The sequence below is a fragment of the Plasmodium malariae genome (genome assembly GCF_900090045.1).
Source record: "Plasmodium malariae genome assembly, chromosome: 11".
Lineage (NCBI taxonomy): Eukaryota > Apicomplexa > Aconoidasida > Haemosporida > Plasmodiidae > Plasmodium > Plasmodium malariae.
This window is the reverse complement of record NC_041785.1, coordinates 1323771-1342271: the sequence shown is the minus strand read 5'-3', so window position 1 is coordinate 1342271 and position 18501 is coordinate 1323771. Positions and strand designations below refer to the sequence as shown.

The following is an 18501-nucleotide window of genomic DNA, read 5'->3' as shown; positions in this document are numbered from 1 at the left end:
TGTACACATGCATACATACATATATACACGTATATATATATATATATATATATATATATATATAATAGTTATTTATATATGAAGATACTTATAGGCTGTTCGAAAAATTGACACAGCACCAAATAACAGAAATAATTATAAGCTCAAACATATCTTCCATTTTTATGTGCATATATATGTATATATATGCATACTTGTGGTACAAAATTAACGAAATATCAGATATGGTTAAAAAAATTAAAAATTAAGAGAAAATTTATGTAGTTAATTTATATTTGTAATTATGGACGTTCCTTTTAATAATCAAATGCTGCTTATTTTATATTAGTACATACATATATCTGCCCATTTTCCATACATATATCAACATATTCAAATATATATATATATATATTTACACCACTGTACTATGTGTGTCTGTATATCCATACATATATATTTGTGCTTGTGGAAATATTTATGTTCTTATATATATGTATTCCTATACGTACATATGTGTCACCCTACTTATATATATGTCCTTATACATACATATATTCCCAAATACATAAATATCTGTTTCATTGTACATTTACATGTATGCTCCATTTATAAAACAGTTTTGTAAAAAATATATATTCCATTTATATCAAAATTGTATATATATGTACGTGAAAATATACAAATATTGTATGTACGAAAAAATGTAAAAGCAAATAATAAATTTTAAAGAAATAGAATATATAAAGTGTATAATTTGAAAATATATAAGCAGTATAAAGAAAAAAAATAAGCATTTTTTAAATAGAATAATAAATTTTAATTAAAAATTTTTTTTTTTTTTTTTTTTTTTAATGTTGTAGTATTCATTTTGAACATACGATAATAGTTAATATTAGAAGCAAATATAATAGGTGGAAATATTAATCTTACAAGAAAAATTTTTCTTTTTTTTTTGCCATCATTAATACGAGATATTTCCTGTCCTTTGTTCAGCATTTCTCAAATTGCATTTCTTTTCTTTTTTTTTAAAAACATAAAAAAGAAGGGAAAAAAGGGATAAATATTCATATGTACATACGTAAATATATATGTATATTATGTATATAGGGAAGCTATAATTATGTTAAAAGAAAAATATGCTTTCCTCAAAAAGACAATTTTTTTTTAAGATGAAATGGCGTTCCCATTTTCTCTATTTCTATGTTTTGCTTTGTTTTGATTTGTTTATCTTGTATTGTGTAGTAGCAATTTTAATAAGAATAAAACACTGAATAATATATGTTTTTGAACATGCGTATGTATTTATATATACCGCATAAATAATTCGCATTTTTGCCAATTGACTGAAGCACCTGATAATAAATCTGGATACTTTTTTTTATTTTGTCCACATTACCATAGATATTTTATATTACTCTAAATTTTTTTGCTATACAGCATACTACTAATTATTTTGCTATACAATATACTACTTTAATTGTATAGCTACTTCTTACTAACAAGTGTCTATAACATAATACATCCTCAATAAAAGTGCATAACCTTTAAAATTTTGGTTTGTACAAATATATGTACACGATTGTGTATTAAGTATTATCACGTTTTTTAAAAAAAAGTTATTTAACAATGACTGAACATTTCATAAATTATACTATAATTAGCATACACAAGTATACAATGAAAAAAAGGAATGGACATAACAAAAGGAATGAAAATAAAAGTTTTCCGCAGAATCAGTCTATACAATTTGCCTTTATAAATACCACAAATCTAAGGGGTGCATAAAAATATATAATATAAAAATTTTATATATACTACCCTAATTTTTCCCCAATTTACACTTACTCCCAAAATTTACATATATATAGCTTTATGCACGTGTATATATACATAATATATGTAAACAAATTATTATTAATCCTAATGTATATAACGCAACTAAAAATATATACTTATAACAGCATCTTTTTGACATGAAGCTCAAATGATAACTAAAATAGCACAATATTAACAAATACGTAAGAAGAATAAATGAAAAATGTAAAACATAATATATAATACCTAAATGTAAAACGTAAAATGTAAAATGTAGAACATAAAATGTAGAACGTAATATGTAAAAAGTATAATAAAATTCACTAAAATAACAAAGGCATAATTATCTGTATATATATATATATACACACAAAAGTGCATAAAAAATAATCAGATTATGCACACAATACTTAAAAACTAAATGATAAAATAACTGTATATATTACATAATATATTTATGCCCAACTGTTTTGTTATGTTGTGAACAAATGTACATTGTCTCTTAGCATAAAGACAAATTATTAAATATGTGTAACTATATATTATTCTCACTGATATAAATATACGTATATTTATGAATACATATATACGTACACACAGAAGACACACATGTGTGGATGCTTACATAGATGCATAAACAAAATGAAGTAATAACACTTAGAGGCAAACGTCCCAAAGGTTATACACCCTCAGAGTTTTTGCTAAATTGACTGATATGTTCTCATTATATCAGCACGCGTTAAAATGTGCACATAACAATGTGGAACAGGTAAAAAATTTTGCAGCTCTTTAAAATTGCTTATATAAAAAAAAATAAATAAACAATAAAATAAAGTAATAAAATAAAGTAATACAATAAGGTGATAAAATAATGTAATAAAATAAAATAAAGTAATACAGTAAAGTAATAGAATAAAATAAGTGATGAATTAATATAATAAAATGAATAAAGGATGGCAAAGCCGAGAACGAAATACGTAGAGAAAGAGCGAAAGCAATGAAGCAAATATAGTTTTGCATATGCTGATAGCTTTACGATCCCGTTTGACCCTTTTCTTTGCATTCCTTAAATTTATGGCTAATAATATCAATAATTTCATAATTTGAAACAGTTGTAATATCACCAAAATCCTTTAATCCGTTAGCTATAGCTCTTAGTATTCTCCTAACAATTTTTCCACTTCTTGTTTTAGGTAAGTCAGGGACAATACAAATAATATCTGGAGTAGCAATAGGTCCTATAACTTGTCTAACATACAATTTTAATTCATCTATTATTTTATCATCTGTATAATTTTTTTTTAATTCTTCCATGTCTTTTATATTAGCAGTAGTGGATGTCAAAAGAACATTATTTTTAGTATCAACATTTTGTTCCATATAATTTCTTAACTCCCCTTTTTTTTTAACAACAAAACATAAAATACCTTCCCCCTTAACATTATGATGAAAAGAAACAACAGCTGCCTCGGCAATACAGAAGTGTTGAACTAATGCATGTTCAATTTCTGCCGCTCCTAACCTATGACCTGATACATTTAACGTATCATCAATTCTACCTGATATCCAATAATACCCATCTTCATCTCTATACGCACCATCCCCGGTGAAATAGTAATTAGGACACATGGAAAAATAAGTTTTAATTAATCTATTATGATTTCCAAATACTGTTCTTAACATACCAGGCCATGGACTCTTAATACATAATAAACCACAAACATTCGTACCTTTTACTGGTTCTAACGTGTTTGAATCTAGAATTTCTAATTCAACACCAAAAAATGGTAGCGTCGCACACCCTGGTTTCATTTTAAATAAGTTCGGTATCGGTGCAATTACAATACCACCTGTCTCTGTTTGCCAATAGGTATCAACAATAACACACTTTTTTTTACCAATTACATTATAATACCATCTCCATGTTTCTGGATTAATAGGTTCACCTACACTACCTAATATTCGACAGGAGGATAAATCATATTTTTCAACAAAATGGTCCCCATGTTTCATCAAAGCTCGAAGTGCTGTTGGGGCTGTATAAAACTGTGTTACTTTATGTGTTTGTATTAAATTCCAATATCTACCACAATCAGGGTAAGTTGGTATAGATGAAAATAAGACAGTAGTTATTCCGTTTAATAAAGGTCCATATAAAACATAACTATGACCTGTTACCCATCCTATGTCTGCAACACACCCAAATATATCATCATCCTTAACATCAAAAATATATTTACATGTTGTATATGCATATATTAAATAACCAGCTGTAGTGTGTGCTACACCTTTTGGTTTCCCTGTAGAACCTGAAGTATATAATAAACATAAAAAATCTTCACTATCTACATATTCTATGGGACAATATGATCTCATATTTTTCATTAATGATGAACCATCTATATCACGACCTTCTTTTAGTGTACATATATTTTCATCGAAATTACTCCTTCTATTTTCGTTTCCATTATATGCCTCTTTTTCATTTTTGGTATTTTTCGATATACCCAACAAATTGTTCTTCAATTCGATATTGTTCTTACAATAACGTGATTCTTTTCCATTCATGGTTGGATAACCCCTCCTATTTGCTTCATCGTTTTCATAAATTGTATTGTGATCATCATTGTCCACTTTGTTACATTGTATTTTTTCTACACTTGAAAATTTCTTATTTAAATTGTTATTTTTAAAAATCTTTTTATGTAATGTGTGTACTACCTTTTTTGGGGTATTATTATTATTACCACTTATATAATTACTACTTGTAATATTATTACTACTTATATTGTTGCTACTTATATTGTTGCTACTTATATTGTTGCTACTTATATTGTTGCTACTTATATTGTTGCTACTTATATTATTACTACTACTACTAATATTATTACTACTAATATTATTATTACTATTACTATTATAATTAATATTATTTGTGTTGTCGTTACAGTTATAATTGCAATTAAGACTGATATTGTTATCAATGGGATTATTACTGCAACTCTTATCCTTGTCACTTTCGCTAATACTGATATTTATATTATTGTCGCCGTTACAATTTGCATTGTGATCACTTTTATCCATTGCATAAACATATGCTGAACTCTCGTCCTTTATGCAATTTTGTGTATTATCATTTAGGGTATAACTACTTACATTGTTGGTTTTTAAGTTAATTTTACTATTTGAACTATCATTGGTATTTTTGCATATATTGCCATATATGTTTTCATTGTGAGTTGGAGCACTTATCTCAGCACCCTTTCTTTTAGTACAATTTTTGTCAATACAGCTGTTGTCATAATCATCTCTGTTCTCATTATTTTTATCAATTAATATAGTTGATGGAGAATCAATACTATTTGAATGATAAAAATGATTTTGCATTGACGTTTTATTATATATACTAATATCATTAATATTTGTTTTATTTTTGAAAACAATACAAGTTTTTATAGTACCACACATATCCATAGCTCCATCAGCAATTTGTTTTAATTTGGTTAATTTACCCCCTCTAATGCCAAAATCACATGTAATTAGAATAGTAGATCTTGAATCTAAAATTCTATCACATAAGCTACCAGAAAAATACCCTGCAAATACAACATTGTGTATAGCACCTATTCTAGCACATGCTAACATGGAATACACTAATTCTGGAATCATAGGTAAATAAATAGTTACAGTATCTTGTTTTTTAACACCATACATTTTTAGTAAATTAGCCACTTTACATGTTTTTTCTAATAATTTTTGATAACTAATTTTTTTATAATCATTTGGAGTATCCTTTTCCCATATTATAGCAGTTTTATTAGGATGTTTTTCTACCCATCTGTCAACACAATTTTCACATGCATTAATTTTTCCATTAATAAACCAACTAACATTACCCTTTTTAAAATTGCCAATATATACTTTAGTGAACACCTTAGACCATCTTAAACTACTTTTAGCAATGTTCCCCCAAAACATTTCCGGATTATTAATACTTTCTTCATACATTTCTTTATATATTTTTACATTTTTTAACTGATTATTTGTACTCGTCTCATTATCATCTTCTCCATAAAATTCATTAACTGGGTAACAGTGTTTATTAAGAAAAATACTTTGATCAATATCAATAACATTAAGTTGTCCTGAGTCAATCTTAGATAGGATTCCACAGCTTTCTGTGTTATTCATTATGTATGACAAAAATTGCTTTTTACAAGCTCTATTTTCTTTTTCTTTTCTTTCTTTTTTTATCTTACTCCCCTCTTTTTTTATGGGCTTTTCTTAAGCCTTATTTCCCTTTTTATAATTCTATTTTGTTAAAAAGTCTCTACAATTTAAATTCTTAAGGCTTGTAATAAATTTATGTATAATGATACATGTACATACGTAAATATATATTATATATACGCATGAACATGTATATGAATATATATATATTATATATATGTACGCTTGCATGTACTATTCAGAATCTCTATTTATTTACTTCCATATATATATATAAATTTAAAGAAAAAATAATTATAAATAAAATATAACATATAACATATAAACTGCTAAATTTAAAAAATAAAAATAATATAATTAAAAAAGTAAAATACATGAATGTGGAACATTATATACTCATATATATATTATATATATATATATGAATGAATATTTATGTATGAACGTATATATATATTTATTTATAGGTATGCATACATAATTACGTATAAATTGACTACTAAATCGCATATTGCGTATAATCCCATAGCGCATTAAGATAAATTAAAAGACCTCACAGCAATTGTATGCAGCAATGGTAAGCCGTTACAGGCAGAATGAAAAGCACAAAATAATATATATTATATAAGGTACTACATATATAACATTATATGTATATGTTTACAAGTATTTATTTGTACATGTATTTTATATATATACCTATTTAAGTATGTAATTATATGCCAAGAGCACAAATGAACATTTATATGATTTTTTGTTACTCTTATACTAAGCACTATTAAAACAGCTTTTTATACTTCATTTTATCTTCGTATATGAGATATTAATAGCATATATGTTTATATTTGAACAGTCGTAGTTTATTAATAATACCAATATTTCGCTTTAATGAATCAATGAATACAACTTAATCATTCACTAAATAATATGTATACTTGGTCCATTTGTGTTTTATTTCCTTTCATTTCCTTTTTTTTTTTTCTTTTTTTTTTTTTTTTTTTTTTTTTTTTTTTTTTTTTTTTTTTTTTTTTTTTTTTTTTTTTTTTTTTTTTTTTTTTTTTGTTATTATATTATGGTTATATGGGAAATAAAACTTTTATACCCATCCGTTTGAAAATATAAAATAAAATAAATAAGAGAGATAATACAAATAAAACGAATAATACAAATAGAACGAATAAATCAAATAAAACAAATAAAATGAATAAAACGAATGAATCAAATAAAACAAATAAAATGAATAAAACGAATAAAACAAATAAAACGAATAAAACAAATAAAACAAATAAAACGAATAAAACAAATAAAACGAATAAAACAAATAAAAGAAATCAAATTAAATAGTACATTTTTATGTATAATAAAAAGCTTTTACATATTAGATTTAAAGTACATTACGTTATATAAGTAGTTACGTTTCAATGGTATCACATTAGTATATTGTAATAGTTTTCAATGATATATATGTATATATATTCATACATACACCCATATACATTTGTACATATAGGTACTTGTTGATACAAATGTATTAGTGTATTATGATGATGATAAACCGTGTGTGTATACATTCATATATATATATAAAACAAAAATTAACAATAGATTCTTTAGCCATTTTGACTGTATTTTACCATATTTGTTATATGGACATTATATGTAGGATTTTTCATATAATGTAAAGGAAAACCGTTAGTATTAAAATATAGATTTAGCACATAGTAGTATTTGATATAAATAGTTGAGAGTTTCTGAAATGCGTTTTTTAGGCAAAAGTGCCGATCGAAAACTATGCCTTCTTTTTGTAAGTACATGTAAATGTATAGGTAAAATACATTTATGGATAGTTGCTCCTCTTGTGTAGTTCTTGCCAAATGGGTCAAAATAACATCGTTAGGATTTTGCTGTATATTTTTATTTATCATTTTTTTTCTTTTTTTATTATTTAAACATCTTTTAGCTGTTTCTTTAGTAATATAATTTTGTCTCATCGCATCTGAAAGAAATATATATTACTAAAAACACGTTATTGTTTGATATATGCCATTCGTTTTTTTAATTACATGAATACTAACACTCATGTTATGAAGTAGAATTTTGAAAATTTATAATTAAAAAATTAAACTATGAATTAATTAAATTATAATACTATCCAACATTTACACCAACTTCTGACTATAATAATAGAACGTAATAGGAATATTGAAAACTTAACTAAAGTGAATATAATATATAAAAGGTAATAAAAGGAGTAAGACATTAATATTATATTAACACATTTTTAGTTTCATAGATTCCGAAAAAGGGGATGTTTGAAATAAAGCAAACATATATGAATAAATACATATGCATATATACATATATATATAAACATAGAAATATACGCATAGACGTACACATATATATAACATATTTTTGTGGATATTAGTTAAAGTATTTGGGAGGTACCAATTTTTTCTAACACATATTTTCGCCTATTAATACAATAATGAAATACTTAGAAGCCAAAAATGGGAGAAAACACATCAACTGAAATTAATAAAAAACGAAAAACAGATGACAATAAACATATAAATTATTATTCACAAGGCAAGAATTTGCACAGAAAAAATGAAAAAAGTTCAAATAATATATATTATAAGAAGTCCAATAAACAAGATGACAAATGTAGTAAAAATCTTAAGTTAAGCTTATATGGTAAGAACATATCACCATCTTTCTCATTAAATAAAAATTCGAATGCAAACGTTACGGAATCAAAGAGTAATATTAATATATACGTCCCTAACAATATCAATTCCAATAATGTAAATCAAAACTGCAGAAACTGTAGTAGGGGTAAAGAAAATAAGTTTACCAATCATCCTTTTCTTAGCAAAAAGCCGAGAGATTACTCCTCTTCGGTTGATAGTGAATTGGACAAGGTAATAAACAAATTGACTGATACAACTATGGTCGTGTGGTCGTATTGTCGTATTGTCGTATTTGTAAATATATATATATATATATATATAGGTGCACATATGTACGTATGTATGTATGTTCACGCGTAACATAAAGCTGTCTTTAATATACGTACCTGTATTCTGCATATCATAACACCGCACGTTTTAGCCCATTCTCATAACAAAACCTCTTCTTTTCATTTAAGACCCTCGATTTGGAAATGCCTTCAAAAATCTTTATTAGTAAAAGTTTAAAAAATGATAGTTCATATAATATGGATAAGAAGAAAACAACACAGCAGCCAAAAATAGAAAAAGTAGGTTTATCATCTAACGAATATTCTAGTTACAACGTGCCTGCAGAAAACAATACATCATATGAACATGCAAGAAAATTAAACGAATTATGGAATATTTATGTAAATGAATTACTCGAATTAACAAACAGCAAAGAGTTAAGTTTAGACACAATTAATGATATGGAGTTGAATGGCGCTTGTGTTGAAATTCATAAATCGCGGTGTTCAACATACATCGGAATAAAAGGAATAATAGTCTTGGAAACGCAAAACGTAATTACATATATATATATATATATATAACCATAAAAATAAAAAATAAAATATTAAAATAAAATAAAAAATATATTATATTATATTATATAATTTATTATAATAATAAATTAAAAATATAATGAAATAATAAAATAAACATCCTTGATTTTTTAATAAAACTGCGCTATCTTATATTACACAGTAGTATGCATCATTGTGCTTACAAATGCGTAGATACCAATGAATTGTGCATTGGTGGCTAGATAAACATATATTTGCATAATATATATAGCTATGTAAACATACACACGTATATATATACATACATGTATAAGTACAAACCCCTTCCCCCTTTCAGTCATTTAAAATAATAACGCCAAAGAACAGAGTACTAATATTACTGAAAAATAAATCAGTGTTTATAATAAACATAAAGGAGAAGCAGTATTACTTACATGGAGTACAACTGCTGCGTGACCCAGCTTTAAAATCATCCAAGAAGTACAAAATACTACAGAATAGAGCTATTTAATAGGAGCATTTTTAGTTTTGTGAAATTCAAACATTACCTTGTTGATTATTATCATTATTATTATTGTCATTATTATTATTATCATTGATATTATTATCATTAATATTATTATCATTGATATTATTATCATTATTATTATTATCATTATTATATTTATTATTATTACTATTATGATTTTTTATTTTTTTTTAATTGTAATTTAAGTGAATTACCTTTTTTAATTGAATACATGATGTGATCTTTATATAAAATTGTTTACTCCAATTCAATTTTATTTCATATTTCTGAATATCAAAAAAAGCCTTTCGCTATATTTGCTTCATGTTTTCACATTTTTCATGGCATTTTTGGTTTTAATTAACCCGTACACTATATGCATATAAGTATATGCGTATACATATACTAATTTACACCCATTTAATTATTCACCATGTTCCTATGGAATAATATATGCTTATTCATTTCCCCTTCGTTTGTTAAATATGTTAGAGAACTAAATATAAAAAAAAGCATTGTTTTTTTTTTTTTCAAATTGAAACATGATATATTCATAGTTCTCTACATACATTCGTTTACATGCTACTATTAACTGCTTGTAAAATCAGGAAATCAATTTAAATAACACATAACATTTAAATTTTTATGAATAAGCCAGTTATTTGAAACAATAGCATTATATGTCATTCTTTTTCTATCTACCATTTTTTGCTTCCCTTTGTTTATACAATTTATTATTTCTTTTTACAATATATATGTTATATATGTATATATATACATATATACATATATATATATTTTTTATTAGAAATGTCATTGAATATAGTACTTATTCTCACTATATAATGCAATATTTACTTCTTATAAAAAATCATTTTTAACTAAAAAAAAATTATTTTCTTATATAGATCAGTTTACCATTAATGATTGCATATACTATTATTAGTTTTATATGCTTATTCTTCTAATTCCAAGAGGAATAGTGTAGTAATATTTTAGTGCTTTATGTAGAGGCGTTTTTCTATAAAATAATATGTTATATTATAACCATATATAAATCTTTATCTCATATATGTAAACATTTAATATTTTTTTTTTTTTTACTAAACAATTGCCTTCACTATAGAGAAAATTATATGTAAAATGGAGTCTAACTATATATTTTTTAACTAATCTGAATATTTTAGAATTACTATTTATCTTTATTTTACCTAATTACCAATTGCTCTTTTTTTTTTTTTTTTTTCCACATCTTCTGACATTCACTTTAGTAATAATTTTTTATTTCTTTCATTATTCATGCAAATTTAATTGATAAAAAGATAAACATTTAAAGTAAATATCATAATGAAGAAAGATACAGTTAATTCAGAAAATAATACAACCGAACTCATAATTGAATCACCTTCATTTTCATTCAACTGTGCACACTTTATTGCATATAAAGGGTTCAAAGAAACCTTACATGGTCATAATTATAATGTATCCTTAAAAGTAAAAGGTTATGTACAAGAAGATGGATATGTTGTAGATTTTTCTATTTTAAAAGAAAAAGTTAGAAACGTTTGTAATCAGTTAGATCATCATTTCATCGTACCTGTTTATAGTGATGTTTTAAAAATTGAAGATGAAAATAAAAATATAAAGATTACTTGTGAAGACAATTCGGTATATTCTTTCCCACAGTATGACTGCATTAAATTACCTATTATGCATTCTTCTACAGAAGAAATTGCACAGTATATTTTAAATAAAATAATAGAAGAAATAGATATATCATTTTTGATAAAAAGAAAAGTCAATTACATAGAAATAAGTGTAAGCGAAGCGCCAACTCAGAGAGCCTTAGTTCATAAAAATATATAGAATTATGGCACATTTGCATAGATACGTATATATATATGTATATATGTGTGTACGTGGGTATGTGGGGTATGTATAAGGTTTACGAACTGGAACAATCCAATTTGGAACTACATTAATTTGTTATATAACCTCTAATTTTTTTTCTAACCTTTAAAGTTTTTTCATATTGTTCTACGTTCCAAATTTTTAAATTATTTTATTTTATTTATTTATTATTATTATTTTTTTTTTCTATAAGTTTATTTAATCATCTACACCTAACTGAAATATAGATTAAATCACCAAAAATATTTTGAAAATGCTAATACAATTGTAAAATTAGTAATATTTTAGATACGTATATTTGCAGTTAGAATTACACAAAAAAAGAAAAATCATATAAAAGAAATATGAAAAAAAAAAAAAAAAAAGAACAAATTGTAATAAAAGTAGTATCGTTATTTAAGTGTGTAGGTACGTAATTATGTATTTTTTTTTTTTTTTTTTTTTTTTTTTCCCTTTATGTCCTACTCTACAAAACACCCAAATAAGAACAACTTGAACGAATCACTCTTCATACATTAACTGCATTTGATCATGGACAACAAAGGTGTCTAAATCAATAGCTGTGCAATTTTTAATTGCATACAGTAACCTTTCTTTTAAAATTTCTAAAGTGGAATATTGAGGTAACAATAAACGAAAGCCACAGGTAACAGCTGTAGGTAATCTCTGATCTATCTGACTAAAATTATGATTACCATTATCAACATCAATAATCATATACCAATCATTTTTTGTTGTTGGTAATCTTGAGCGACCAGAAACAAATCTAAGAAATGATTGGAGTTGTTCATTGGTAAATTCTTCTAATACTGTGAAGAGCTTATGCTTTATTTTTAAATCATTTGACCAAGTATGGGCTTTTAATACATCTAAGTTAATTTCTCTTTCACCACAAACCATATGTTCTACATTTGTAAACTCATATAATAATCTTAATCTACCTAAAGGTATTACCGAACTAAATCCTTTTAATAAATATCTTATGCCTTTTGATGATTCATTCATTTTACATCTTGTCATTAAGCGAATAAACAATTCTAAATTATCAAAGTTAATTGGTACATTAACTCCATTCCTAATCAGTTCAATAGAATTACCTCCAGAATCTTCTGTTAAGAATGTCATATCACCTAGCGACTGTTTTAATTCTACATTCCATCCGTTGGTTCTCTCATCACATAGCATTTTTAATGTTTTCAACATTTCCACAGCAACAAAATCATAATCACATAAATCTTGTAATTCTAGAGGCATACCACAAATTTTTTTCCAAATTATAGGATTAAAACATATATTTAACGCAGATGCTATACAAACACACATACCCATAACTCTACCTAAGGATTCATACATAGCTAATTCCATTGCTTTAGTAGTCTTTTCATCATATTCTACATACATATTGTTTTTGTTTGTATCATTATATTTTTTATTGTTCTTCTTCATATTATCGCATTCTTTTTTATTTTCCATTTCCTTTCGTAACAATTTATCATTCTCTTCATTTCGTCTCTTTTTTAATATTCTATCCACAAGATCTTTTCTAGTTTTCAAAGATACATTATTAATAACTTCAAAAATGTCATTTTCCTCAGTAGAATTATTTTCGCTTACATAACTTCTATAATATTTGTTACCTAAATGAAAATCCATCTTATTATCTTCTTCTATTTTTTCAAATGTAACAGATTTTTTATTATTGAATATGTAGACTTTCTCTTTGTTTTTAGGATTACAACCTCCATTCTGACTCTTCTCTCCTGAGTTAGCCTTTTCCTCTAATGATTCTTTACTCGTGTTATTACTATTATTACCGCTATTACCGTTACTACCACTGTTGCCGCTAATACCACTGTTTCCGCTAATACCACTGTCATCTTGGCTGCACTTACATTTTCCTGTCCGAGTATTACCCTTTTTGTTTTTTGTACTGATAGGTTCATCGAGGACAAAATTATTATTCCTTGTCATACCACAATAATTATGATCCATATTTTCATTACTACTGTTAAAATACTTAGCACTAGTTGAATTATGAGGTCTCTCACATGGATCCTTATCTGCTGAACAATGCATATATATTTGATCCTCCTTTCTTTTTCCAAATTCCTCCGAGAAATCATTTTCTTCTTTATCCTTATACATTTGATAATTATTACTTTGTGACTTATATAATTTGCTTTTTATCTCTTTAATAGAATTATATATATTCAATATCTGCCATCTATAACTTTCCATATTATCAATAATATCTATTTCACCAACATATTCTAATTCCTTTATAGAATATGGACTAATTTGAGGGTTAATTATTACCGTATCTTGTCTTCCACCAATAGCTTGTGTGTAATTAGGACAAGGAATACACAAAGGAAATACGGGTAAACTTTTATCAGGTGAATCTGATAGCTTACCCATAACTTCCCTAGAAAGTGAAGACAGATATTCGTGAAAAGGACCACCAAAATCCGTTGCACCTTCTCCAATAAATACAACCATAAACGGTCTATCTCTTGGTTTCCCCCTAAGTTTATGAGTATCTATACTTAATAATGAAAACGTACTCTGATACCACATAGTATGAGCAATATTTTTTGCTGTTGCAGCCATACCTCTATCTATTCTTAATGTCAAGTTCGATTTTTCTGAACTTGAGGAAGTAATATTTTTTAGACATTCCTTCCATAATTTTAATGTAGTGTCATGTTTAAGAATTTTTTTAATAAATAAATAGGAGGATAATTGTATTGGTAAATCAGATGACCCCATTGCTAAAACCATTTTACTAGATGAGTACATATTTTTACAATGTTTTATACAATCTGCCACTGGATCCTCCAAGCTTTCATGTTCGCCTTCATTGCTATTATACAAATGTATATTTTCATTTGATTTTTCTAACATCTCGTAATTATCACAAAGAAATTCATTTTGTGTACTATTATTATGATTACTGCAGGTATAACTGATCACGAAAGGTTTACCACTGCCATTACCGTTTCCATTACTACCATTGTGTTCATTGCCATTACTTTCGCTATTTTTATTTCCATTACTATTACTATTGCTACTTCTATTATTATTATTACTATTTTTATTATTGCTTTTGTGTGATGCATTATGTTTAGATAATAACTCAGCTGCAACCACCAAAGAATTACTTATATTTCCACTTACAGATATATTGTCCTTTTTGTTTTTTGTACAATCAATATGATCTAAATTGTTCCACTTATTTCCTGTGTCTTCTATATTTTGGCAGATTACATTGCTTATGTTCTCCTTTAAACCTTTGAATTTCTTGAACTCGTTTGGATAGTCATATAGTTTGTCTCTACACATATTCATATAATAATTAAGACAGTTCCCATTAGTGTTTCTACCATTCGTTCTGCAGCTACTTCTACAGTTATTTCTGTCATTACTTATACCATTACATTTACAGTTATTTCTGCTATTACTTATGCCATTACTGCTACTATTGTTGATACTACTACTACAGTTATTATTCATGCTTATAGCAGAGACCTTCTTGGAATCGATGCTATCCGCTTCATTCTTAACTTTCGATAATAAATAGCTGCTACAATTGTATATATCACTTCTATGTTTTTTTTGTGTGTTCCACGGAAAGTATTTGTCATTGCTCATAAAAAAGCATAAAGGACATTCCATGGTGCGCAAACCGTGCTCTTCCAAATTAATGATAGGTTTATTGAATAATACAGCTGTAATTGGAAGGCAACATTCAAAGTAAGTATTAAATCTTTTTAATAAAGTTATGCGATCTTGTATAATTTTTAAAAAAAGGTATTTATTTTGTTCGTAAACATTATTTTTATAAAAATCTACAGTCATAACTAGCTTTTTTTTTGTAATATTTTTTAAGTATTCATCAGTTAATACAAAATATTTTTTAAAATTTGGTGGAAACATTCCATAGTTTTTAAAATTATTTTGATACACAATTCTCATTGTAAAATTATGAACTTTTTTTATTTCTTCAATAAAATCATCTAAAGACATATTTATTCTTTTCCATAATTGAGATGTTTTACTTGGTAATTTTTTTTTTATTTTCTCCATATCAAATGCATGATAAACAAATAAACTTATTTTTTCATCTGAATCCATATAACTACTTATTAAATCATATATATGAAGAATATATGTGTCTAGAGTATATGGCCATATTTTATTACATTCTGCTCTCGTCATTTCATTTTCTGAAGGCAACGATGTAAAATGCATTTCGCACATTAGACTGTAATCTTTTTCATTATTTTCATGTTCATCATAGCTATCCCTACAAAAACTTCTATCAAGAGAATATTTCCTATTCAAATTATTAGTATACAATGGAGGATCAATATCTGATTTATTAAAACAATTTTTCTTCAAATTATGTGCTTTCTCTTTGTACTTACTATATCTATTTACTTTACTGAAATAACTACCTTCATCATTATAATTTTTAACATAAATATATTTACTACTAGAATTGATTAAATTATCATGTTCTTCTTCGCCCATAAACTGATTTATATTATTCTCGTGATTCTGACTTAATAACATATTTGAACATTCAAATGGAAAATTATTATTTAATGACATATTCTCTTCATAAGTGTTTTCAAACATTATATGTGCATTTCGTGATATTCTACCATTAGGCGACTGGATTTTATTTTTACTACTTGGCGTGTAATTATTACAACTAATGTTATTATTTGTATTATTGCTATTACTGTTATTATTATTGCTATTACTGTTATTATTATTGCTATTACTGTTATTATTATTGCTATTACTATTATTATTATTGCTATTACTGTTATTATTGTTGCTATTATTATTACCAATATTGTTTTTATTATTAGCAATATTTTTATTATTACTATTATTGTTCTTATTGCTGTTACTGTTATTACTATTGATGTTGCTATTATTCTCTACCGTAACATCTACCTTTATGGATCGCATGGAGTCCTGCTTCGTTATGTCATTTTCCATTTTCCTATCTCCCTTACTACCGAATAAATTGTTACTATATCTACTCATATTGCTAATATTACTAATATTTCCAGTATTGCTAACATTTCCATTGTTGCTAATATTTTCAATATTGCTAACATGATCAATATTTCCAGCATTGCTAACATTGTTAATATTACTATTATTGTTTGTGCTATTATTTACATAACAGTTAGACATATTCGTACACAGTACTTCATCATTCTTACCATTTTCCTTATTCTCCATATTTTTTCCCTTACTATTAGATGTGTTGTGTATTGAACAATTATCAATTATAGTTCCATTTGATATATAGTTTCCATTACTAATTATATGATTTGAATCATCTCCACTACTACATATATCATTAGACATTTTGAACAAGGGTATATGCTGCTTTGAATCCCTTTTATAAGCTGATCTGTCAAATGTATGCTGCTTTCTGGATTTTTTTTCCTTTCGCTCATTTGCATCTTCCACTGAATCACAACCAGAGTAAAGTTCTTTGTTTCCTTTTCTATTCTTGTTAATAAAATATTTACTTAAAAAATGTTTATGTTTGTCCGTAATTTCATTTGTATCGGTATTGCTAATAATATTTTTATTATTTTCTAGAAAAAAATAATCTTTTAAAATATTTTTATTAGAACAAAAATCATGTAAAATAGAATCTTTATTAAAATTCTCCAAATGAATATTTTTAAATTTATCGTCAAATATATGAGAATCGTAAAGAATACTCTTTAAAATAAGAGTTTTGTCGTCTATCATGTCCATTAAGTTATTATAAAATAACATATTATTTCCATTTCGTAATACATTATCAATAACTGATGCAGATTCTAGTATATCTTCTTCGTATTTAAAAACTGTGTAGAAATCAGTATTCCATTGTATATCATAAAATTCATTCAGGATACCAATACCTTTCATTAATCTTTTTCTCCACTCTTCCCGTACACTATTACTCCATTTTATTTTAAAATTATTAAAAATGCTACTGAAACTGTCCACTTTTAAAAGGATATAACCTAAATCAATTAGACTATCACAATTTTCTAAGTGTTTTCTTAGATCAATATTTAGGAAACATTTTAATTTTTCATCCATATATAGAAAATCAAATAATTCTAAAAACTTCTGAAATCCTTTAACTACATCACCCTCATTCTTAATTTGCATTAGTACATTCTTTAATTCATCAAATTTTGGAATATTCTTAGAGTCTAAATAACCATTATTTTTAAACATATCTGAAAACACTCCTGATTTATTTATAAATTCTATTAGACTTACATACACATCTTGACAGTTGAACATATTCTTCCTTGAATTTGAAAAGACGAAGCATTTATTTTTAAAATTCCCTTTTAGAGAATTATTATCCTTATAATAAAATTCTCCCTTATTCTTATTTTCTTTTTCTAAAATGTTATTTTTGTACATTTTTTCTTCTTCATCCATACATTCTATATTAGAATCACAAAAATTGTTATCAGCATGGGGGTGAACGACAATA

The 18501-nt window shown here is 25.6% G+C and overlaps 4 protein-coding genes across 4 annotated transcripts in view; 2 read left to right on the top strand and 2 right to left on the bottom strand.

Moving 5' to 3' along the window:
• Nucleotides 1–2829: 2829 nt before the first annotated feature.
• On the bottom strand, nt 2830–5988 carry ACS (acetyl-CoA synthetase, putative; the record flags this gene model as incomplete). The annotated part of the gene is made up of 1 exon (XM_029006014.1): nt 2830–5988. The coding sequence occupies one exon, from the start codon at nt 5986–5988 to the stop codon at nt 2830–2832; it is 3159 nt and encodes a 1052-aa protein (XP_028862546.1).
• Nucleotides 5989–8537: 2549 nt separating this feature from the next.
• On the top strand, nt 8538–10058 carry POP4 (ribonuclease P protein subunit p29, putative; the record flags this gene model as incomplete). Its single annotated transcript, XM_029006013.1, has 3 exons — nt 8538–8951; nt 9179–9544; nt 9885–10058. The coding sequence occupies 3 exons, from the start codon at nt 8538–8540 to the stop codon at nt 10056–10058; spliced, it is 954 nt and encodes a 317-aa protein (XP_028862545.1).
• Nucleotides 10059–11402: 1344 nt separating this feature from the next.
• PTPS (6-pyruvoyltetrahydropterin synthase, putative) lies at nt 11403–11921 on the top strand (the record flags this gene model as incomplete). The annotated part of the gene is made up of 1 exon (XM_029006012.1): nt 11403–11921. The coding sequence occupies one exon, from the start codon at nt 11403–11405 to the stop codon at nt 11919–11921; it is 519 nt and encodes a 172-aa protein (XP_028862544.1).
• Nucleotides 11922–12467: 546 nt separating this feature from the next.
• Nucleotides 12468–18501, bottom strand: part of PmUG01_11035500 (HECT-domain (ubiquitin-transferase), putative) — a gene marked incomplete at both ends in the record, with an annotated part of 28665 nt that continues 22631 nt past the window's right edge. Inside the window, one exon of the mRNA XM_029006011.1 lies at nt 12468–18501. This exon is cut by the window's right edge and continues 22631 nt beyond it. Within this exon, the coding sequence (XP_028862543.1) occupies nt 12468–18501 (6034 nt within the window).